This window comes from Radiomyces spectabilis (assembly GCF_025331425.1).
Source record: "Radiomyces spectabilis strain NRRL 2753 chromosome Unknown BYT42scaffold_1, whole genome shotgun sequence".
NCBI lineage: Eukaryota > Fungi > Mucoromycota > Mucoromycetes > Mucorales > Radiomycetaceae > Radiomyces > Radiomyces spectabilis.
Window position 1 is genome coordinate 1,988,884 of NW_026251926.1, and position 23,226 is coordinate 2,012,109.

Here is a 23,226-nt window from a genome sequence, read left to right on the forward strand (position 1 = left end):
TGGCTTTGCAAATTCGGGGGTTGCGTTTAGCAATGCAAAGTGAATACATATTAAAAAGTATACAACCATGGTTTCCCAAAGGTTAAATACCATGCCAAAGATCTATGCAATCGTATGTCAGATAAGGTTGTTGCACGATGCATGAGTTGCTCAGATATCCGCGCACATAAGGCAAGGCGTTGTGTAATAATAATGCCGCAAGGTGCACCGCAAATCCGCACGGCAATAAAACGGTAACCAGAAAAACTGGACAGCCGATAACTGACAAATGGTGTTTCATACCCCTGGTTTTGACATATGATGCATTATATCCTGTACCTCAATTAAAACGCACACCAAAACCATGCCATGGATACGAGCGCACGACCCAGTCACAGACAACGTTGTCACTCGGTCCCTCAAGCGACGATCCTATCTTTGTTGTTGTAATAAATCAATGGACGCACCGAAGCAAAATTTAGTAGCTCTGCTTGATAATTATGAAACATGTTATTTTGGTTTGTCTGTTCTTTTCCGTTATTGAAAACATACTGTATTCAAGAAGCAACAGGATCACTTTACAACGGTTTTATCTATTACGACTTTAATTGTCAGCAACTCTTTAAAAAGGTCAGCATCCAGAGAAACATGCCCCGTACCAACAAAACTGAATATTGCTCAGCTTTAAACTGTCCTGCAACTTTTTACGATGCATGGTGATATCCACCTTTCCTATTTTGATTTTCCTGGTTGTCCTTTTTCGATCACCATGGGAGTAGTTCTGTCGGAAAATGAAAACACATCGTTGCCCGTCCCCGAGGCCAATGTCGGCCAATCACGCCTGCTTGTTGAAAATTTGATTTCCGCATAGCAAACCTTGTCGTTGTGGAGCATCATGTGACTGTTGTCCTGGCAAGGGGGCGCTCCAAGTCAAAAACAAAAAAATACAAGCGGGGAAGCACTTTTTTCTCCATCGCATCTCGTCATAATGTCTGCCTGGAAAGCTGCCGGTTTCTCGTAGGTGCACGAAATGCAGAGCGAGTGATTCAATATTCTAATTGGTGATTCGCATATAGTTATCTTCAATACGCCAACGTTTGCGCCAAGGCTGTTCGTAACGCTTTGAAGGAGGATCTCCGTGTCCTTGCTGCTCGTCGCGACCAGAACGGTATCAAGTTCGCCAAGTGGGAAAACGGTGTTCAGAAGGAACAGGCAAGTGTCTTTAATAACATGTCCCACATTGGGTTGAATCGGAATGGCTAATTGTTCTTGCGTCAATGAATAGAAATTCGCTGTTAAGCAAGAGTAAATTCGCATTTTAAAAACATCATAACGGGGACTACGGTCTTTTTTCTTTCATTGTGCCAGACGTCGTCACCGATGTTGACAATAAAGTAGAGCTTTATTTCTAATGCCCGAGTATCTCTATTGTTTGATTTTGCTATTGTTTTTCTAAAACTCTCATGCTTCTCCAACCACGCCGACCCGTGATGTTTTGTTATTTCCGTGAACTAACTTTTTAATGTTTTTCCACAATCGAACAATGGCTTTTCTCGAACTTTTTCCTTTCTCTTTCTCTTTCTCTTGTTCTTTGTCTTTTGCTCGAGATTTTAACTTTTTGCCCCTTTTTGCGGACTTTGGCAGTAAACTGAAACTGGTTTCAGAAGGGCGATCTACATGCATTTCCGAGCTTCTTGCGGAATCATTGCATACATCGTCGGATAATGCGTTTGTAAAGGATGAGTCATTGCATATACTTGGTGGCCCTTCCTTAGACTCTGCCAAAGTCATACTGTCGGGTGGTGGCTGAGAAATAATCATCCGATCATCAGGTGGAATACTAGGCAGGGTGGAAGTGATGGAACTTGCAGGTTCCTGATCATCAGTATTGCGTGACTTTGGTGGAGGTAAGCATGTCATGGACGGTTCGAGAGACGGGGCATCATACAATGAAGAAGTTAAACTTGTGCAAAGTGATGGCGTCACCACAGAAGAAGGGGAAGAGGGAGAGCATGATGCGACAGTCGATGGTAAAATAAGCGCAGGTGATGCAATGGATTCAGAGGGTGTGGTAGAGGACGCATGTACCGCGGGGAGGGGTGACTTTAAGGATATCAGTCCCAAACCAAGCCTCGTTGAGACCGCTGGGCCGGATAAACAGCGTCGGCGATAAGATGGTTCTTTGGCGTTTTGATCGGTGGAGATGGACTGCAAAAGTTTTATCATGCACCCCTGGATGGATTGCCATGGCCGTTCTTTTTCTGTGGTGGGTGAGGAAGCTTCATCAATATTTGACAATGAGCTGGATGCGTTACGCGTGCAGGTCGTTCCAGAGAGAGACGGTTGAAGAAACGATGGTTGTGATCGTACGGCCGTGCTACGTTGAACGGAATTCAGTGCGCTCGGAGATTGGTCTGACACACACGATCTTTCGTGCTTGGAAATACGAGGTGATTTCTGATGACCGGCTTTTTCGGAGGGATCTCCGGGGTGGGTGCTTGCTGTGGATACACTGTTACGGATGGATTGCAGTGACTGTGATCTCGGACTTTGACGATGGCGACGGTACGTATCAATTTCAGCGACGGGAAGGAAGTGGGCGTCGTTATGGAACGGGAAGGTCAGTGGCCGCGGACACGAGTACACAAGGTCCGGTGTCGGTTGTGATCGAGTAGAGGAAGGTTTCCTTCCTATGACGACGGGTTCCATGAACGATCGATGGCTGTGGATGCTCATGGTGAATATGCCGCGCGAAGCTACCGAAGAGCGAAGGGAAGAGGAAGATGCCGATGGTAAGAAAAACGAGGGTATATGGGATGGGGTCGAGGATCTTGGTAGCCGAGGTTCCTGAGGATTCATGTTATAGGCAAGAGAGGAGAATTGGATGAAAAAGTCGCTGGCGCCTCGGATGGCCGCTAAACAAGCCGATGCTGTTGGCTTATTTTTACGTTTGCAAAAGTTGTAAGCTATGTATTCACTAAATGAGAACTCTTTCGGCTCAATTAATATATGCAAAACTTTTTTTAGTGGGAGAGAGAGGAAAAAAAAAAAAAAAAAAATTAGAAGCAACACTGTAAAAGAAAATCTTCATCCGGTGATGGTTGTACAAAAAATTCTTCCCTATGATCACGGACCGTGAGCAGGAATCTGATCAATTTTGGCGTCATTTGTTTTCCAGTTGTCATGATTTTTCTTTCCAAACGTGATGCGTTTATCTTTGACCTACTATCATTTGTCACTATATTCAAATCATCAACCCTCATGAGACCGTTGCGAACAGGAACTATTGTTTTTTTTTTTTTTTTTTTTTTTTTTTTTTTTTTTTTTTCCACAGATTAGAGAGTTTTGGTTTTGCCAACGCTAGTCCATGCCTCTCTGTTATTTTGCTTCATCCGGCTGTTTACATCTATTTGGATTTCACGCATATCATAACTTTGATACTTCATCTTATCCAAAAGAACTAACAAGTAACATATTGCTCACATTGGACTTTGTGGAGATATCTTCCCGGCAACATTACTTTTTGGAAACCACAGTATTACAAAAGGGTCAGTCGGAACCGTTTACGTTTATTGGATCGGTTTACAAAAGTCATTAGTCTACATTCTGGTAACAAGCGCCGAAAACTCTTATTTATCTTTTTGTGCGACAACAACGATCACCTGTGTGTTGCCACAAGCAAATGCGCCTGTCAATCGTCCTTTTCTTTTCGCATTTTCATTTATAAAATGTGCATTGACCTGCCACTTCTTGACGGCGTTCAACCTGGTAATAAGCATAAGCATTGCTGACAATTGCTTGATAGGCAAACCTGCTGCAAAGTCAACAAGCCGCTTTTGCATAACTACAGTATAAGGTAGGCGTATCAACATGCGTTGGCCGTGTCTCAACAGAAATTTATTCAGGCAGGATATTTAGCAATAAAGTGAGGATACAATATGAGGTGCGAAGAATATTCCGCAGAAATGAATCCACAGTATATGGCTTGCGATTAGTATCATATTCGACACCGCTTCTGTCGTAGCAAAGGTATCTACATGATTAATACATGTTCTACTGACATCGAAGAGTGACGCTGAGTAATGCATCCTAGCTTTGGTGTTCTACATAGCTACTGCGCGTAATGTTTTACCAAAATTCATATGTATTGGCCTATCGAGCGATCTACATCGCACAATATACTGTTTTTACAGTAGTGTGAAGGCTTTTTATAATTAACGCTGACGCAAAAGGACGGTATACAATAAAGATGGCAAAGAAGCAGCTCAACTTGGATTTAATATACCTGAATGAAAGATTTACAAATAGAATACTTTAGGCACATATTCTATGGTTTGGTTTTCTTGACCTTGTCAAATGTTCTCTGGGCAATTTGCTCAGTAATAAACCAGAGCAGTTTATAGAAGAGTCACATTCAGGACTGTAGGATAAAAAAAAAGTGATAAAATTCCACTCAAGAACAAAATACTATCAAATTCTTACCGTTTGAATAAAAGTTCAAGGCACTTATTTTCTCTTTTATGTAGTGATGCGAAAGGTGTGAATAAAGGTTCAAGTATTTTGCAAGATGGGAGCGGGGAGTCAAATTCACAGGACATGCATAGAGCAAGTTGACTCACCCATGGGAGAGAGTCGGAAGGAAAAGCCACTGGCTGGGCTTCCGGGCCCCGAACTCCGCCGTCAATTTCGGGCGCTGTCAACCCCGGCGGCTCGTCCCAGCCTGTGTTATTACCTCTTAAACCTTTTTTCTTGAAACCGTTTTCCACAAGGTAGGCTCAACCACTATTCTTCACCACCTTCAGATCGAGCAATCTTTATATTGACCCTTGAACCTTTCAAACCAGTCATGGCCGACAAGGTTCAACAACAGGAGCATCAGGCCGTGTCCGAAACTCCTGCTGCTTCGCAAGAAGTTCAAGCTAACGATCAAGTCGTGGCTCCCGAAGACGGTAAGCAGATTTCTTGGGCGGTTTTGTAGAGAGAATCTCCTTGATAGAGAATCTGAAACTGCGATCGGCTGGAAATTCTGCAATTGGCTAATGTGAGCGAATGTCTGATTCATTAGTGGCCGTCGAGGAGACTTACCAGTTGACCGTCAAGGTGCCTGGACAACCAGGTGAAATCAAAATTATTGTAAGTAAAGTTCTAGCTTTGTTTGATTTTTGGTTAGTCAAATATGTTGATGGCTTACCATGTTATTTTTTTTCCCACCTTCATTTGTTGCAGGCCAGTCCACGTGAGGCGATCCAGGATATTAAACAATCGATCATGGAATCACCCGAGACTTGCGCTCATTCTTGCTTCTACTTGGCTTTCCAAGGCAAGCGTCTCAATGACTTTGGAGAATTGGGTGAAGTCGAGGGCATTACTACCGAAAGTGTCCTCGAGTTGGTGGAAGGTAATGTATATTACTGTTTAAAGTCCGGGGATTGCATTTGGAAAAGTCTAACGATGGGCATGGTGTGACAGACAAATATACCGAACGTGATGTGCGTCTCCATATCAATCGTCTTCGCGATCTTCTCGGTGGTCCCTACAAGCCAAACCCTTCGGCTGTGGGTATTGATCCCGCTCTTTCCTTCTTGACAGCCGTGACCGGCGAGATCGGTATGTATTTCACTTTTGAGGATTCGCTATGTAGAAGAACAGAGAGAGATCGCCAAAAAAAAAAAAAGGATCATGATGGATACTGAGTGTTTCATCTCGTTTAGATGAGGAGATTATCACTGAGGGTGAAAAGAAGATGGAAGATCTTTTCTCTGACGAACCTGTTCCCGAACATGCTTTCACCCATGCCGATTTGAAGGCTCGTGCCCAGCTGTCTGATTTTGTGCCTTCGACTTTCCAGCGCTACGCACCCCAATGTATCAAGAGCTTAGCTTTGTCTGGATGGAACCCCGTGCCTCACTCTCAGCGCTTGAAGGGTGATTTGATGTATATTATCGTGACGACCTTGGAGAACGAAATCCTTCACATCACCGCCTCCGTCAACGGATTCTTTGTCAACAAATCCTCAAGCACCAAATTCGATCCTGCCCCCCGTGCCGGCCCAAAGTCGATCTGCCACTCGCTCATCACTTTGTTGCAAAAGGTGTCGCCTTCTTTTGCCACCAACTTTACCAAGGTTCAGGACTTTATTACCCGCCATCACATGCTGGAAGTGTTGCCTGTCAATACCTATTACCCCAGCTACCCGTGGGCCGTTCAGCCTCCTCAGCCTACCTACGATCCCGCTCGTCCTGCTGAAGCTCTTCTCAATTTCGGCACCGATGCCGTGGAATCGCTCCGCGACTGGAACGACGAATTGCAGTCCCACCGTGAATTGCCAAAGTCAAACCTCCAAGAACGTGTGTTGCGTGAACGTCTGATCAACAAGGTGCAATCCGAGTTCACTGATGCCGCCGTGAGCGGTGCTATGGCGGTGGTGAATGGTTCCGTGGTTCCGTTGAATCCTATGGAACCCGAAGAATCTCACATGTACGTGTACAACAACATCTTCTTCAGCAAGGGCAACGATGGACGTGGTACCTTTGAAGCTTTGGGTGCCGATGAAGCGGCTCACGTCGCCACGGGCAAGGATCTTGAAGGCGTCAAGATCTTGAACAGTATCGATCCCGAAGGTCTTTATACTCTGGGCAGCGTGATTGTTGATTACAAGGGTGTTCGTATTGTCGCGCAAAGCATCGTTCCCGGTATTTTCCGCCGTCAAGACGATAACTCTATTGTCTATGGTTCCGTCGACAACGGTAGTCAGATCTCGGCCGACGAAAAGTTCCATGAAATCATTGGTAATGAAGTAGCCAAATCGCTCCATTTGGCCGAACATACCTTGGTCGATGCGGAAGATAAGAAGACCCGTCTTTACACCTCGCTCGAAACCAAGGGTCTCTTGGGCGCCGACGGTCGTCGCTACCTCTTGGATCTCTACCGATTGAACCCTGTCGATATCGTATTCCAAGAAAACGAAGGTGTGGCCACCGAAGGTGAAAATGCCAAACCTGCTTATCCTCACAAGATGACCCTGTTGCGTCCCGAACTGATGTCTCTGTTCTGGGAACGCAAGTTCCGCGACTGGGTCAAGCAAAAGAGCGAAGCTCTCAAGAAGGAACGTGCTGAGCAGAAGCAATTGCAAGGTGATGCTGAGAAGCCTGCCGAGGAAAAGAAGGAACAAGATCAAGTGGTTGAAAAGACCGAGGAGGCCAAGGAAGGCGAGCAAGCAGCCGAGGAGGAGGAAGAGATCAAGATCGATGTTTCAGAGTTCCAGCTTTCCTTCAACCCTGATGTGTTCACTGGCGCCAAACAGCCCGAGGGTAAGGAACTGGATGAAATCAAAAACCAAGAAACCGTGATCCGTGACGCTTCCAAATTCTTGAACGATGAAATCCTTCCCAGCTTGGTGCTTGATTTCGCCTCGTATTCCATTTCTCCTTTGGATGGTGATGCGTTGACCAAGGCGATGCATCGTCGCGGTATCAACATGCGTTACTTGGGCAAATTGGCTGAACTTGTTTCGGTCAGCCAGGATAAGCGTATCGATCACATTCATCATTTGGCGATCCAGGAAATGATTGTCCGTGCCTGCAAGCGTATGCTCCGCAACTACCTCCTCGAATGTGCTTTGGACGAAACCAGCTTGTGTGTGTCCCACTTTTTCAACTGTCTCATGGGCGGTGACTTCAACCCCAAGCCTGCGCCGGTGTTGCCTGAAGGAAAGATTAAGAACGATTTCAAGTGGGCGGGTCTCACTCCGGCTTCTTTGAAGCATCTCTTGAAGGAACAAGTGTTGCTTCGATTCCGTTACAAACTGACCGATGACGATCTTGCCAACTTGAAGATCTTGCCTACGCTCCGAGAAGTCTGCTTGCGTGTCGGTATCCAGATGGAAGCGAGAAACTACCGTTTCCATGCTTACACTGAAGAAGAAAAGGCCGCTATTGCTGCTGAAGATGCGGCCGCTCGATCCCAAGCCGATCGTCAGAAGCAGTTGCAGAACAAGAGCAGCCGCAAGACTCACAAGAAGAGTCAAAAGGAAGACCAACGTGCCACGGTGATCCGACGTAAGACTACCTTTATACCCGAGGATGTATTTAACGTCATGCCTACCGTCAAACAGGCTTCCACAAGAGTATGTATTCCACGAAAGGAGACTTTTTATTTTTGTCCAGGTGCCCACGAAGAACAAACGTAAACTAATCCATTTTCGACATCGTTTATAGAGCTTGTTTGCTGAAGAAACCTTTGAAGCCGGTAAAATGAGTTTGGCTCAAGGCCACCGCCAGTTAGGTCTTGAACTCTTGCTCGAGTCATTGACGTTGCACGAACAGACGTACGGTTTCCTTCATCCCGAAACAAGCAAGTGCTATGCTACTTTGGCCATGATCTATCATCATGACGAAGACCGTGAAGCGGCTCTTGATTTGCAACGCAAGGCGGTCATTGCTGCCGAAAGAACATGCGGTGTGGATCATCCCGAGACGATCCATCATTATGTAAGTGATGTTTCTTTTGCTGCACGATATATGAGATTGTTACTGACCTGTTATTTCCCATTTGCTTTGTTTGGTTCTAGCTTAACTTGGGCTTGTTCGAACATGCTGCTGGTCGTACTAAGCTTGGTCTCCGTTATTTGCGCCATGCCTTGTTCTACTGGGATCTTTTGTTCGGCCCTGGTCACCCTGATTCCGCCACTGCTGACGTAAGTTGGGAATACTTTGTTGAGGTTACTTTTTTTCTTTGGCGTTTACTTACATTTTGGCTTATTTTTTTTTTTTTTTGTAACAGAACAATGCTGGTGTGATGCTTCAATCCCTTCGCGATTATACCGTTAGCACAGTCTTCTTTGAGAGAGCTTGCGCGACCCAAGAATCCATTCTCGGCAAAGAGCATGTCATCACTGCCACAGGATACCATGTTCTTGCTAAGGCCTACACACTCCAAGGCGACTTTACCAAGGCATTAAATGCTGAACGTACAGCCTACAATGTCTTTGAAAAGAAGGTAAATTATATATAGTTCTCACTGATGCTATTTGCAGCCTACTTATACATATATATATATATATTTTGCCAATAGCTTGGTGTTGAAGATCCTCGCACAAAGGAAAGCGACATGTGGTTGAAGGAGTTGACATCGAACGCCTTGTTAACGGTAAGACATTCCCTAATACTTTCTAACCGTGAAAGTTTCGTTTATATCAATGACTTATCAAATCTACGCTTAGGCACAACGCGCTCGTGAACACGAAGCAAAAGCCAAGGACCTGCCTGCTGCCGCGGCCGCAGCCGCAGCCGCAGCAACGGCTCGCGCCACCAAGAAAAAGATTGAAATTCCCAAGGGCGAACTTCCGCTGGAGGAAGTGCTCAAATACATCAATGGCGATGCTCAGGCTTCCGCCCGAAAAGGCAAGAAGAAGGCCCAAAAGAACCGCCAGTAAAAAGCATTTTGATAGATGTGCATAAGACATAAAAAAAAAGAACGACTAGCCAATATTCACTGTCATAGAAGACAACAAAAAAGTTTGATTAAATGTATTACTAAAGAAAACTTTGTATTCAAAAAATAACAATAAACGCAAAACTGATACAATATATTATACGATACAAAAATGGGGGAGAATTTGGTTTCTGAGAGACGATGTCTTTAAGAGAAGCATGACCAAAAGTGCTTCTTTTGACCGTATCTCTTATTATTGGCTTCTGTACATTGTTGCTGGGTAATGGAAGCCATATTTTCCAGTCGCTTTTTTGATTCTTCATGGTTCATCGAGGCGGCTTTTTGATAGTTATCTCTGGCTTGAGCGAAATCTCTAGGTGTGCCAAGACCGATCTCATAGTACCAGCTAAACAATATCCATCATGTAAGTTTCCATATGTTCGCCAAAGAGTCGCATGCAGGCCAAACAACTTACCCTAGCAGATACCAAGCACTCAAAAGTCCCGATTCACCGGCCATTTGACACCAGAAAAAGGCGGCTTCTTCATCTTTGGGATGCGTTTCCAACCAGTTGGATTCATCTTGCGACAAGCGATCGGTTTCATCCTCATCATGGGGACCATGACAACCGCGATTATATAATCGGCTTAGACCAAGCATGGCTTCGGGATGACCCCGGTTGGCCGCTTCATGGTAGTAATCGAAAGCCTTGGACAAATTCATGTGAGTACCATATTCACCGTGTTCGTAGATATGGCCGATGATATTTTGCGCAGCCACATTGCCCAAAGAAGCTGCATGCTCAAAATGCATGGGTGCAGCGTTAGGTCCACCATACATTTCGGCAATTTCGCTGAAAAAATAAGGGAACAAAAAAATGGTGAGCTAATGTGATTGTCACCAAACAAGCATTATTGCACTTACTGTGGAATATCTGCCTTGTGGTAGTTATTGGTTAAAATAAGACCCATCAAGTAAGGAGGCTCATTGCAAGATTCGGTAGATTTGTCGCAAGCGCGTAACAACATCTGCAGACCCGATCGCATATCCTGTCGATGATCATACTCGCCGTGAATGTAGATTTTTGCCAAGCGCTACAAATCATCAATCATAGTTAGCAAAAAAAAAAGAGCGATGTCAAAACGTAAACATTGGTGCAACATACGTAAATAGCTTCAACGAGACCAAGATTGGCGGCATCATCGTAGTTCTTGAGGGCTCCCTTGACATCACCGCTCTTCTCACAGTGGTAACCGACCGTGTACATGGCTTCGGGAATACCGGCATTCGCAGCGACGACGTACAAATCATGGGCTTTGGAAGGCTTGTTCTTGAAACCATACATGGAACGGTCCATCCACAGAGCCTGCAAAAAGGCGGCCTCACCCACATTGTTTTTTGCCAAGTGCTTAATCCAACGGATTCCTTCCTTCTCAAGCATCTTTTTCTTCTCGTAATCTCGCTTGTTGTAGTACTTTGATCGGTCGTCCTTTGGATTCGTCTTAAAGTCGGAAGCGGGATCATGTGATGATTGTAACACATGCTCTTCATGCACAGCGGGGCCAAGAACGGGAGCGCGCATCAGGTTGTTGGCCCGGTTTTTCGCCACCGTAGGCACCTTGGTGTGATGGCTCTGCATGGGACGGAAACCAAAGTTCTTTTGAAGATCGGAAGGTTGCACGTTGGGTTTTGTCGGTTGATGATCGTAGAGGCTGGCGACCTCCATCAAATACTTTGCATAGGCAATCTGGACATTCTGGTCTTCGGTTTTTCGGGCCATATCACTGTACACTTTCAACGCGTTCGGCTGATGACTGAGACTGTAAGAAATAGCATTGTACTTTGACAAGTAACCTGGGGCCGTGAAAGGAGCTAACTTGGTCGACGTTTTGGCAAACGAATTGTCGGAATAAGCAGGATTCAAAAACTGGTCTTGATGTCTTGGTTGTTGTTGCTGCTGCTGCTGTTGTTGTTGTTGTTGCTGTGGCATTTCTTCTTTCTCGTTGGACGGAACGAAATTCTGATTGGCGCCTGGTTGTCCGCCGGATGAGAGACTGGCTCTCTCTGCCGAAGGTCCGACATGCGCATGGCGTAATGTTTCTGGATTTTGGAACTCAGCCACATCGTCTTCTTGCAGATGCTTCTCGTTTTGTGAAGACGGCGTACGCAACTCTGGCTCTTGTTCGGTTTGATTGTTGGCCGTTATTGTATCGTAAGCATTATCCATACCCTGGACCATGGCCACGTTTTGTGCATTGTGCGGTTGCTGATCCGGGCGATGCTCGTGCTGTGTTTTAGATTGATGCCGGGACAACGAACTTACGTTGTTGGTTTGTTGCCATTTCTGTGCTTGCTGATTTTGAGGATAATCGTTCAACGATGATAAAGAGGAAGTACCCGTCGAAGATCGATGTTCGGGAGAAGTGTTTTCTGGATCCAAGGGTGGCGTTTGGGCTGTGCTCCCACGCTGGTCCTTGTGGGCTTGAATGGTGCCAGTTTCTGAATCAGAAGAGTGAGCCACATCATGTGCGTTGTTGTTGTTGTTGTTGTTGTTGTTGTAATTTCCGTTCCCCCAGACAGTATTGTGGTCGCCCAAAGGGGATCTCATGTTGTCTTGAGGATACTGGCTAGGGCTTCGCGAAGGAATAGAATAGAAAAATGTGGAAGTCGAACCTTTTCCAAAACCATCAAAAGTCGGCCGAGACATAGATTGAGGTTCGTTGTTATAGTGATTATTGGGTTGTGAATTAGATAGTAGGGACATTATAAAGCAAGTTTTTTAAAAGAATAAATAATAAAGAAAGACAAAAAAGTTCAAAAGGAAAGGAAGTGAAGCGTTTTTTGGGTCTCAACAAAACATGCATTATTTAGTTACATCGAAAACAGGCTTTTCCCGATTTGGACAATGACGAAGAAAGCTTATCACTCCGTGGCTATGGCTTCTTTGCGATTGGATTCCTGAGTTGGTCTCCAGCGTAACTGTTAGAAAACCCACATATTGGGATATTTTCCCCTTATTATCGGTGTCAGTCATTTTGACGTCACAAAGAAATAGAGTTTGTTCAATTATCGACGATCTGATTGCTTCGGTTTCATATTAAAATGACATGCCATACGTTGTCAAGGGGTATGAAACCCAGAATCCAGCGGTTGCTGTTCACGCGGTCCAGTGGACTTTACAAATATGTTTGGAAACAATGGCGTCAGTCAATTGATATTATATCGTTATCTCGCAGTCAACTTGAATCACGATCTGAAAAAGAAAAAAAAAAAAAAAAATTGAAATGACAAAAACTGGAGCAGCAGCAGCAGGCCACACAAAAAAAAAGATTCCGCCAGGCAAGGAATTGGGAAAAACAATAAGTTAATCAAGATGTAGCCAATCGGAAAGAAAAATGGAAAAATACCAAATCAGTAATCAGTATGGCGGAACGTTCTTGAGCGAGAAGACAAAAGTATAAATTATCAAATGCATTTCTACTTTATTATTATTTACAGGTTCTGATCTCAAAAATGCCAAAAAATGATAATTGCCGTTACATATTTGCAACCAATCTTCCAATGATTGGCTCGTTTTTGCATGCCATGATGATATCTTCTTCCATGAGATTCAGTGAGATGCGCATAGCAAGATCCATGCGACCGCCTTCAATCACGAGAGCGCGAGTCTGACCAAGAGTTTCACATATGCGCATGAGGTCGCTGGTGGTAGGTGGTTCGATGTGGTGCCATTTACAAGTCTCCGTATGAAATTGAGCGGTATCGCCAAATTCCACTTCACCGATACCTGTGCGTCGTATGCGTGACATGACCGTCACAAGGAAAATCTTTTGATGTAATGAACACGACTGAATGAAAGCCACAGCGGGAGAAGCAAACATTTCACGGACTACTTCGTTGATTATACTGATGGTAACATGAGTGGAGGGGGCTTTATCGGTTGGTGCGCTCATCCGTGTTTCTACCACTTCCACGGCCCGTCGACAGATATCCAAAGCACGTCGTGCATCGCCACTCACAGCACTCACTTTACGTGCAGCAAATTCCACTGCTTCTTTTTCAAAAGCATCGATACCGTCTAATCGTGATTCGACAATTTCATACAGTTGCTGATGTGTGTAAGGTTGAAAATTGATACGAGTAAGACCTATTATTTCATGCTTAGTTTGCGTTTCTTTGTCACTTGTAACGGTCCAAAAAGGGCAGCAGTATATATTTACCCATGCGACTTGAGATTTTGTTGCTCAACATTCTTTCCGGCAAGTCCATGGTATTGGCCACGGCTACGACGATGAGCTTAGAATAAGGACGATTGGGCCAGTCAAAGAAATTATACATGACAGATTGCTTTTTCGTGACCAAGAGATCCAATTCATCCATCAAGACCACCCTGTATCAAGAAAACCACGGGTTCAGTTCCTTTCCATCAACCCAAAAGATGACAAACCATGGTGGTAATGACACTTTACGTTGTTTTCTGACGTCCATCTTCTTCCCCGAATTTGGTTTCCAAAAGTTCCAAGGCATGATTGGAAGTCACTCGCTTTGTCTGATTTCCAGGCAAACAGCTCCAAAGCACGGTATAAGCTTGAGCAGGATCAGTTAGTTTCATACCGTTGATTTCAACGAAATCAAATTCAGGTAATTCCTACAGGTGAGTTTTTCGCGTCAAGGGGCTGATAGTTGCCAATGGATACAATGATTTTACCTTGATCTCTGATTTATATTGCAAGTGGCGTATCACTTCTAGTACAGTGGCCGTTTTGCCCGTACCAGGAACCCCGGAGATATCTAATTTCGTCGATTGATCAGTTAATCGGACGCAGAGACATTGTTTAAAGATCCATTTCACACATACAAATACAACTTCCGGTGCCTTCTTCGACTGCCGTTTCAATGTGACCCATAATTGTAGCGAATTCCTCTTCTCGGCAAGGCAAAGAATCAGGTATAGCCGAAACGTGCAATCGCTCACGAGCCAATTCGTAAGGCGTCAACGATTTGGTTGGATCGAGCTGTCGTGGTGGTAGCGATTGAACAGGCGCCACGGCATTGACACTGTGGAGGCGGAATATGAGCATCCATTAAGGGTATATATTGATTGAAGCCAGTGCCCTTACCGATGAATTTGTCTGCGTGGAATGGGCACACGCTTTTTACGTGGACGCGTTTTTTTACGCTGCGGCGTTTCGTCGTCACTGTCGCTGCGCCATTCTTCACCACTGTCCTGACTCTCGTCCGAGTCATGATTCGTTACGGCTGCCTTAGCAGCTACCTTGGCCGTCCGTGTTCGGAGCCGCTTGGCCGGTAATTCAGCATGGGCGGCCTTGGTTTGTTTTCGTTTCGGCCGGCTCATAAAGTACAAAAGATCGCGAGTTGGGATCGATCCTAATGGTCACCATTGCTATAGGGCCGTGATGCTGTGCCTCATTTGTGACTGCGTTCCGACCTCACACGTTGCGCGGCACAGAGTGCCTGCCGCATTATTCAGACATAGTTTACGTTTCCCACCCTTTTTCTTTCTTTGTATTTTTGTACTTTCTTTTCATATCATGGCTGAAGCTGGCAATTGGTGTCTCATTGAGAGTGATCCTGGTACTATCTGCGAGAATGAAGAGAAGAGGATAAAAATAGGCTGTACTGAACGCTTTGTATCGTTCAGGTGTCTTTACGGAACTCATCCAAGGCATGGGCGTTCGTGGCGTTCAAGTCGAAGAAATATGGAGTCTCGACCAGTCCGTCATGGAAGATCTCAAGTAAATGCTTTTGTACATTGACTGTGCTGGGGAATTGTTTTTGCTGACAGTAACGTGATAGTCCAATGTACGGTTTGATTTTCTTATTCAAATGGCAGAAAAACGAACCAGCACCCGATGCCCCAACTCCTAATACCGATGCCACCGATCACGTCTTTTTCGCCAATCAAGTCATTAACAATGCTTGCGCCACACAAGCCATTTTGTCCATTTTGCTTAATCGTGACGATATCGACCTCGGTACAGAGTTGCGCAATTTCAAAGAATTCACAGCCGACTTTCCACCAGATGTAAGATTCCCGCCATTCCGCATAACCCGCGAACGCCACGCTCACCAGCCTTCTTTTCCATAGATGAAAGGTCTCGCCATTTCGAATAGTGATCTTATTCGCTCAGTACACAACAGTTTTGCTCGGTCCGACCCGTTTGTGAATGAAATGCACGATCCCCGATCGGATAAGGACGAAGATTTATTCCATTTTATCGCTTATCTTCCCATCCATGGCGCTTTATACGAATTAGACGGTCTTAGTCAGGGACCTGTGAATCTCGGTACGCTTCCGTTGTTTGATTTTGGATCTTTCCCTATGTATTTATTCATATTTTCGTTTCACAGGAGCCTGCCATGACAACGATTGGATATCAAAAGCAAATGAAGCGATATCAAGTCGCATGGCGCGTTATGGGTCCGCTGAACTTCATTTTAGTCTCATGGCATTAACCAAGGACCGATTGGAGATGTATGAAGAGCAAATGGAAGAGTTTGACGCTCTTTTGCTTTCCCTTCCCGGAGACAGTGAAGATCGAAAACGGTTAAATGCAGAACGCAACTTCCTTGAGCATAAACTGCAATTGGAAAAAGAAAAGCGAGCACGATGGCATGTAAGTTTTAGGCGTCAACTGCTTTTTTGCATGCCACAATGTATTTCGAACGTTGCTCACCAATTCTTCTTTTTAGAGGGAAAACTCGTTAAGGAAGCACAACTTTATTCCTATGATTTACAATATGCTGCGGATTTTGGCGGAGCGGAAGGAGTTGGAACCGTTGGTCAAAGACGCCAAGAAAAAGGCGGCAACAAAACAGCAGCGATAAATCATCCCATTTGACCCATCACCATAATTCGTGCCTGGATCACACCAGGATTCATTTGTTCGCGGCAAAAATATCCTGAATACGTTTTTTTACTCTGATTCTAGCGTAGGTTTTAGAAACAAAGTCGCTTGCTTGGAAACCACGTTTTTTTTTTGACATATGGAAAACATAAAATGAGAGCGAATTACTTTTCTTGAAGGGCCTCTAGGCATGTTACTGAGCCTCTAGGCATGTCGTGAATATTGTGTAAGGATACGAGCAAGTTTTAGAGGATACCAGGGTGAAAACAGATAAAACAGGAGAACAGGCAAGAACAGGACGGTGTTAGGTGCTTTCCGAAGGAACGGACGAGACAAGACAAGAGGGAGCAAGACAAGGAACACGGAACAAGGAACAGGATGTGGATGGGACACAAAGATAATCTGATACTGATTTATTATAGAGATGGTGGAATACTTATATGAAAGTAAAATATCATAACAAATATGAAAATCAATATGTACACAAGGGGATGTTGAAGAGACGACATGATCTCACTAACAAAACCATGACAATATGATTGATCTTGACATGTATCGCAAGACGGTCACAGCCAAGTCAGTTGGTCAGTCCTCCGACGAACGTGCATCAATTTTTGACAAGTGCATGGTAGAATAGATCATAGTTGAATCCAATGTTCGACGATACTGGGGACAAGAGGGAGATCCATGGGCGATCGTAGCAATGCAGATTTTCCCAGGCAAGTCAACACATACACACCGTCAGATTTCAGTTCCAGCCAATAAGTTGCGCAGTTGAATCCTTGGACAAGTATCCCACAAACCACAGGATCCTTCACATTGGCATTGACAAGACAGTCGACCATGCCTTTCAATTCCTTTCCACCTTTGACAAATCTGATTGGAGTTGGTACCATGACAGTTTGTTCGGCGGTTTGACCTCAACCGCCAATAGATCAAAGGATAGACCGAGTGTTGTATAGATGGGTAGAGACATTGAGTACGATGAGACTTTTGTTTATTCTCGAAAGAGATGATCTCTATACTATCTGGTCCAAGGATAATAATTGGTATCGGGATTTATATACAAATAATGGGTAACTACTCTAGTGTCTCTCATCTGCTTAAACCGAGGTAATTCTTATGTAATGGCATATAAGCCCTATCTATACGACACCGTGTAATCAGCGAGCAGCACCAGGTCGTCGTTCGAATGCGATGCACCAAGTCGGCCAGATGTCACCAATAAGTTGAGTTGAGATTTTCTTTATAGTTCCGAATATACTGATGGTTTTTCAAACACTACCGCAGGGACCACAAGTGCCACATCTTGCACACGGACTACAAGCGCTTCAACTTCATCAGATCATCTGCGTTAATCGTAAGCTGACAGTGCATCCGTGCGATCCTGGATCCAGTCGCATTTGTTGAAGATATGGTCGAGGAAAGGGCGGAGATCCTGTAAGATGGAGATGCATTCCAGGAGTAGTAAAGCCAGCGTGGTAAGATTCTCGGCATCGTACTTGGAGTTCTCGTTCACAGCAGTGTCTGCTAGATCATCGGCTTCATCAGCAAACGTAACTGATGGCTCTGTTTGGCGCTGTCGATGTCAAAGCACCGTACTCTTGGTCCAAAGAAGCGACCCAATGACGCGCTCTCATAGGCAAGGAATGCCAATGAGCCTTGACGTTGGGACCGGAGAAGTTGGTGGAACGCCAGATTGGATCAAGGAAGTTCACGAGAGCCTGAGTGCAGTTCAACCAGTTGCTACCAATGACAAGTGGAACGGGGGCATTTCGCAAGGACCTCAGCAGTGATAGGTACACGAGCGGCATTGTCGGGTTGCAATGGAACATCGTAGATTATTCCGAGTGAGGACTGACGAGCGATGGGTGCAGGACCCTTTTGCTCTGGAGCAATTGCAAATACATGGCTAAGCGACAGGATCCGATTATCATCGAGATTCTTCTTCTTTTCGGTTTCCAACAATCGATCTTTGCCGAGCTTCCATCACTACGTTACTGATATCTTCATCTAGCGAAAAGTATCGCATGGCTACCTTCCACCGAGAATTGGTACTATTATCGCCATGAGGCCTTTCAAGCGTAAAAAAAAAAAAAAAGGAAATTAGAAGATCGTTCACTGGTTGTGGTCTTCCACTACTGTTCGCATTTACCTTGGCAGCCCCATTGATATGCCGGAACTTCTGAATGATGGCTTGCATGGAAGGTTTGAGTTGTTTTGTCACGTTCCACCAGTGGATCGTCAGCATTTGACGAAAACTTTTCGGCAAAATATTTTTGCGCGAAGACGATCCATCTTCTGCAGAAGATCCACTCGCTTTCCTGCGGTTTCCCACGCCATTGCTTTTTCGAACGTTTCCAATGTCGACAGAATTGTCATGTCGGATATACTCGATGGATAATTGAATATTTCTCCTACGACATTGCCTGCACAAGTAAAACCGATCTATTCCAGAGAAAAATTAGTATCGCTATCTTTATGGTTTCCAAAAACGCATACCGATAAATTCATCGCGCAAATTCATAAATCTCTGCCGCGGATGACGTTCGTCCCTTGGCTAACCTTCTTTACCACATCAAATTGTGGAAGACTTGACAGCCAATTGCTTATCTTCTGGGCAGAGCACTTGTTTACTCCAAAGGGAACATGCTGCTCCAAAGACGCCAAAAGATCCTTGCTTGACATTGGCTGGTTGTAATAGTGGTCAACATTCGACGTTGGCCGTTGCGTGGACATGACACGAGAAAAAAAAATGAAGAATCGCCTCCTTTCCAAGAGTTATGGCTGTGCAAATAGATCAGTTCCTTACCATCTATGCGAGTAAAATCATATTTTTTTTACCAAAGTTCTCTTCATCAACTTTCATTGTTGTCCGCGTCACGGATCCCTAGAGTTCTTCCATTATTGGCTGCCACGCGGATCTCTGGATTTCTTCTGTTGTTGACATCAGCGCCGAATCCGAGGCTTCCGGTCACGGGTTCGGGCGATGGTGTATCCCTGTATTCGATAGGAATAAGGGGTCGCAAGTAACGGCGTGTTTACCCATGCAGAATGGTCTGCGCGGACCTGTGTCAGGGACAAACACAACTTGAAGGGTGTTGCGTCGACCTGTTGTTTCGCGAGAATTCGGTTCTCGCTGGTCATTTGGATGTTTAGGATACGGCAAATGCTTGCTCTAGTCATTGGGGCCATGGCTTTCAAAAAAAAAAGAGCCAACACTTTGGTGCACTCCGAAAATGATGAGTCTGGAACGGTTGAGTCGCTTCGGATAAAACTCGCTCTCCACAACGGAAGACAGCGCCCCATAGCCACAGCACACAATCCCGAAACGCTACCTAGAGAGCGTCGAACAAATTCGCATCCCTCTGCTTGCATTAACGTCACTGTGTGATTCAAGCGGCCTTCCTTCTTGTTGGACGATACGCATAGACATTAAGGTTTGTTGTAACGGTTGAAGGGACAGGCTTACGCAAGCGTTGATTTATAAAGCAGGAGAAAAATGTGACGCGTGGTCAATGATGACGTGCGCTGGCAAATTCATTGTTCTCGAACGAATTTGGAGTGAAATTTGGAGAATACCAGGAGAATACCCAACTGTTGGCCAGAAAAGGCACCCGCTCTCATTGCATAAATTTTTTCTCGTGCCAAGAACGACGTAATTTCCAATTAAGCGACTTTATTTATAATATTAAAACTTTCATTTCTAAAAAGGTACGAAATTGATGCTATTGAACAACGACATCAATTGCGACTTGGCTGCGACATTTGATGGCGGGGATCATTGTAAAGAAATATATTCGGGATAACTTTGACGCGAACAAATGAATCCGCAGTGTTCTCCAGGCACGAATTATGATGATTGGTCAAATGGGATGATTTATCCTTTGGGCTGTTTTATTATTTCTGTTTGTTTGCTCCGACGCACGGACAAACCGGAAAACTATTGAAATAAAAAAGATTTGCCCAACTTCAAGTGATAGCTTTTTTTTTCTACAGTTGTTCTTCTAAAAGATTCATTGCACATGGCAACCAAAGAACTACCTTTGCCTGCCAGGCAACTCTTCATTATTTGCGCATGTCGATTTGCGGTACAGATCAATGCTAATGCCAGCAGTTCAAGCTCAGGGGGAGGCGAATGCGATGACTCATATAGACATGTTTTTTTTATAGGAACCCATATGCTTTACAGTGTTGTTCCCGTTTATTGTATCGGTAAGTTGACGGTTCTTTTTTATTTTAAGGCAACGGTGGACTGCCGATAAGCTCAAACTGATACGGTGTCTTAGATGGTACGGGACTTTAAAGTGGGAGACGAGACTGAAGTAGGCTATTATGTTGGCTTTGTTACATCCTCGTTTGCATTGGCCCAATTGCTGACGGGTAAGTTCCATCGATGACTGCCTTATCTTATATTTTGATCCAGTGTATCTAAACCAAATCATTGCATTTGCGACGGGGTTTGTCAACAGGCATTCATTGGGGTATGCTGTCAGATCGCATTGGACGACGACCGGTCATTCTCATGGGACTCGTTGGTACCATTTTGAGCATTCTACTGTTCGGTTTATCAAAATCATACGTGTGGGCTCTCCTATCTCGCAGCTTGTGCGGTTTGCTCGTAAGTCATGCCAAAATATTAAATGAGGTTGGCGGGGATTCAAATGACCACTTCAGATTTTTTAATCCGCACTTTTTCCAGAATGGCAATATCGGTGTACTTAAAAGTATGGTTTCGGAGCTCACGATGCAGCATGCGCCCCATCAACGGGCGCGTGCCTTTTCTTTACTGCCATTGATGTTCGGTCTTGGCAGTATCATTGGGCCAATGTTAGGAGGTAACTTGATGACGCATCGCTCCGTTTGATCCATGCTTACCATCAAATCGTTTTTCATCCAGGTTTCCTCTCAAAGCCTGTGGAACATTACCCGGCCATTTTTGGACGTGGGGGATTTCTCACCGATTTTCTTACAGAATATCCCTACTTTCTGCCTTGCTTCATTTCGGCCGTTATTTGCGCTTTTGGTCTGGTCTTCGGCATGTTTTACCTGGAGGAAACGTTGGCCAAATGCATCAAAAAAGAAGAAGTGGTGGTCGTGGGCGCATCGGATGTGACGGAAGAGAATACCTTATTGATAGAAAATCATCACAAGCCAGGTTACGATACGTTCAGTCACAGTTCACATCGAGACAATTCCCCTACACCAACTTTATGTGGCAGCCAATCAACCCCGCCAACTTTGCGCGAGTCACTCACACCAGCTGTTCTGGCCATCTGTGTAACTTATGGGCTGTTCTCTTACCAAGCGATTTTCTACGATGGTAAGTCACTAGATGTGGCAAAAAAAGAATTGCAATGGACCCTTATCGTAAAATATATGTGCTCCCTAGAATTGTTCCCTATTTGGACGGCCAGTTTGAGAAGGTCGGGTGGGCTTGGCTTTGATTCCGACGAAATTGGAACTGCCTTGGCTTTCTGCGGTGTGGTCACACTGTTTGCTCAAATCGTTTTATTACCTTATCTGACGAAGCGATTCGGTTTGATGCGATTATTCCGCGCCGTACTGTTCATCCTTATTTTCCTTTATCTCGGACAAAGTTCTGTGCGCCTATTCTACAACATTCCTGATTTGAATGGACAGCTTGATACGAAACTGTGGGTCTGGGTGGGCCTCTTGGCAACCGTTGCCATCAAAACGATATGTCACACAATTGCCTTTACTGCTTGTACCATCTTGACCAACAATGCCGCCCCGCGTATGGATGCGCTTGGTACCGTGAATGGTTTCTCCCAATGTAAGGAATACCTCTCTTCCTCCCCCCCCCCAACGGGTCGTAATGACGAAAGATGGACGTAATGATACTGATGGTTGATCTTAAAATTTATAGGCTGTGCTAGTGGCATGCGTGCATTTGGTCCTGCCAGCTGTGGTATCATTTGGTCTTCGTACGTATTATATTATATGATGCTCACACCGATCAGACATTTTTGCTTATAGTTGATTTCTTTTCTTTTCCAGATCCTTGGCAGCTCATTGGATCCCTTTCCCCATTCGCGTTAATATTAGCTTTTTGTTCCTGACCGTTGTGGGTGCTGTTACATTTTACAGCAGTAAACGCCTGGACTCCATGGATTACGAAGTGGCTGCCGCCAGAGAAGAAGTGGTGGTCGACAGTACCTCCACAAGTGACGAAACTATTGCTCGACGCGTTTAAATGTCCCTACCCTACAATTCCCTTTTTTTTTCCTTTTCCCCAGTTTGCATTCCAAAGATTCTTCCCAGTATTCCTTGCTCATTTACCAAATAGTGAGAAATTCCAATGTTTATATCTTTTCATCAATACAACCTTTGCCGTCATCGACAAAAGCATTGTTTTTTATTGCCACTTATTTCTTCAAATCTTTAAATTATTCTTCTGTTATAATGTTTTTAAATGAGTACGAAGTATGTCTACTTGCTAGATAGATTACATCTTTGAGATAAATACAAATTGAAAGATGACTGCTTAATACAGTCCATCCATGCTATAGTTTACATACAAATAATAAGGATATGTCATTCGACAATCCTTATAAGTAAAGATACTGTGAAATTTAAGATCTCTTACTATAATTACTATTCATATCCTTCTAATGGGCACCTTGGGACCATCCGCAGGGCACCGTGTTAACGATAATGCTTCCTCCGCCGAGAAAGACCTGATATTGGTATTGGGGCCGCGCAGGTGTCTTCTTCTTTTTCTCCTGCTGCTTTTTGCAATCCATGCAGCATCCCTAAGAACGTGAAGCCTGGGGGATACGGTCATTCGCTGTAATTCATGGTAGTTCAAAATGTGTGTCAATAAAGCAAATAGGAAAGTGAACTGCACGTACCACTGCGCATTGGCCAGGTCCTTTTTCTAGTTTTCACAGCAGGTATCATGCGGCAGCAACGGCATCCAGCT

The 23,226-nt window shown here is 44.6% G+C and overlaps 9 protein-coding genes across 9 annotated transcripts; 4 read left to right on the top strand and 5 right to left on the bottom strand.

The window, feature by feature from the left end:
- Nucleotides 1-863: 863 nt before the first annotated feature.
- On the top strand, nt 864-1,364 carry BYT42DRAFT_26577 (mitochondrial ATP synthase epsilon chain-domain-containing protein). The gene is made up of 3 exons (XM_051562776.1): nt 864-996; nt 1,056-1,191; nt 1,265-1,364. The coding sequence occupies exons 1-3, from the start codon at nt 968-970 to the stop codon at nt 1,286-1,288; spliced, it is 189 nt and encodes a 62-aa protein (XP_051428511.1). The 5' UTR covers nt 864-967; the 3' UTR covers nt 1,289-1,364.
- A 76-nt stretch (nt 1,365-1,440) lies between these two features.
- BYT42DRAFT_609741 (uncharacterized protein) lies at nt 1,441-2,838 on the bottom strand (the record flags this gene model as incomplete). The annotated part of the gene is made up of 1 exon (XM_051571306.1): nt 1,441-2,838. One exon carries the CDS (start codon nt 2,836-2,838, stop codon nt 1,441-1,443), a length of 1,398 nt encoding a protein of 465 aa, XP_051428512.1.
- Nucleotides 2,839-4,706: 1,868 nt separating this feature from the next.
- Nucleotides 4,707-9,563, top strand: BYT42DRAFT_552945 (clustered mitochondria-domain-containing protein). Its single transcript, XM_051566427.1, has 11 exons — nt 4,707-4,748; nt 4,824-4,928; nt 5,045-5,112; nt 5,206-5,377; nt 5,449-5,586; nt 5,691-8,104; nt 8,196-8,468; nt 8,549-8,674; nt 8,761-8,976; nt 9,052-9,126; nt 9,200-9,563. Exons 2-11 carry the CDS (start codon nt 4,826-4,828, stop codon nt 9,410-9,412), a joined length of 3,798 nt encoding a protein of 1,265 aa, XP_051428513.1. The 5' UTR covers nt 4,707-4,748; nt 4,824-4,825; the 3' UTR covers nt 9,413-9,563.
- On the bottom strand, nt 9,564-11,407 carry BYT42DRAFT_507854 (uncharacterized protein). Its single transcript, XM_051565116.1, has 5 exons — nt 10,952-11,407; nt 10,577-10,885; nt 10,336-10,505; nt 9,887-10,264; nt 9,564-9,817 (listed from the first exon to the last, which is right to left on the bottom strand). Exons 1-5 carry the CDS (start codon nt 11,399-11,401, stop codon nt 9,619-9,621), a joined length of 1,506 nt encoding a protein of 501 aa, XP_051428514.1. The 5' UTR covers nt 11,402-11,407; the 3' UTR covers nt 9,564-9,618.
- A 1,540-nt stretch (nt 11,408-12,947) lies between these two features.
- BYT42DRAFT_542161 (P-loop containing nucleoside triphosphate hydrolase protein) lies at nt 12,948-14,492 on the bottom strand (the record flags this gene model as incomplete). The annotated part of the gene is made up of 5 exons (XM_051565602.1): nt 12,948-13,558; nt 13,632-13,801; nt 13,881-14,059; nt 14,120-14,202; nt 14,270-14,492. The coding sequence occupies 5 exons, from the start codon at nt 14,490-14,492 to the stop codon at nt 12,948-12,950; spliced, it is 1,266 nt and encodes a 421-aa protein (XP_051428515.1).
- A 423-nt stretch (nt 14,493-14,915) lies between these two features.
- Nucleotides 14,916-16,466, top strand: BYT42DRAFT_552948 (ubiquitin carboxyl-terminal hydrolase). Its single transcript, XM_051566428.1, has 6 exons — nt 14,916-15,006; nt 15,074-15,167; nt 15,229-15,457; nt 15,521-15,719; nt 15,784-16,049; nt 16,126-16,466. The coding sequence occupies exons 1-6, from the start codon at nt 14,964-14,966 to the stop codon at nt 16,258-16,260; spliced, it is 966 nt and encodes a 321-aa protein (XP_051428516.1). The 5' UTR covers nt 14,916-14,963; the 3' UTR covers nt 16,261-16,466.
- Nucleotides 16,467-17,337, bottom strand: BYT42DRAFT_552950 (uncharacterized protein). The gene is made up of 2 exons (XM_051566429.1): nt 16,568-17,337; nt 16,467-16,506 (listed from the first exon to the last, which is right to left on the bottom strand). The coding sequence occupies exon 1, from the start codon at nt 17,174-17,176 to the stop codon at nt 16,919-16,921; it is 258 nt and encodes an 85-aa protein (XP_051428517.1). The 5' UTR covers nt 17,177-17,337; the 3' UTR covers nt 16,467-16,506; nt 16,568-16,918.
- Nucleotides 17,338-18,208: 871 nt separating this feature from the next.
- Nucleotides 18,209-19,253, bottom strand: BYT42DRAFT_26721 (uncharacterized protein). The gene is made up of 4 exons (XM_051562782.1): nt 19,125-19,253; nt 18,842-19,067; nt 18,436-18,728; nt 18,209-18,355 (listed from the first exon to the last, which is right to left on the bottom strand). Exons 2-4 carry the CDS (start codon nt 19,017-19,019, stop codon nt 18,341-18,343), a joined length of 486 nt encoding a protein of 161 aa, XP_051428518.1. The 5' UTR covers nt 19,020-19,067; nt 19,125-19,253; the 3' UTR covers nt 18,209-18,340.
- Nucleotides 19,254-20,174: 921 nt separating this feature from the next.
- BYT42DRAFT_552959 (major facilitator superfamily domain-containing protein) lies at nt 20,175-22,668 on the top strand. Its single transcript, XM_051566430.1, has 9 exons — nt 20,175-20,371; nt 20,454-20,495; nt 20,570-20,663; nt 20,753-20,901; nt 20,983-21,118; nt 21,181-21,603; nt 21,673-22,077; nt 22,171-22,228; nt 22,302-22,668. The coding sequence occupies exons 1-9, from the start codon at nt 20,306-20,308 to the stop codon at nt 22,495-22,497; spliced, it is 1,569 nt and encodes a 522-aa protein (XP_051428519.1). The 5' UTR covers nt 20,175-20,305; the 3' UTR covers nt 22,498-22,668.
- Nucleotides 22,669-23,226: the final 558 nt, after the last annotated feature.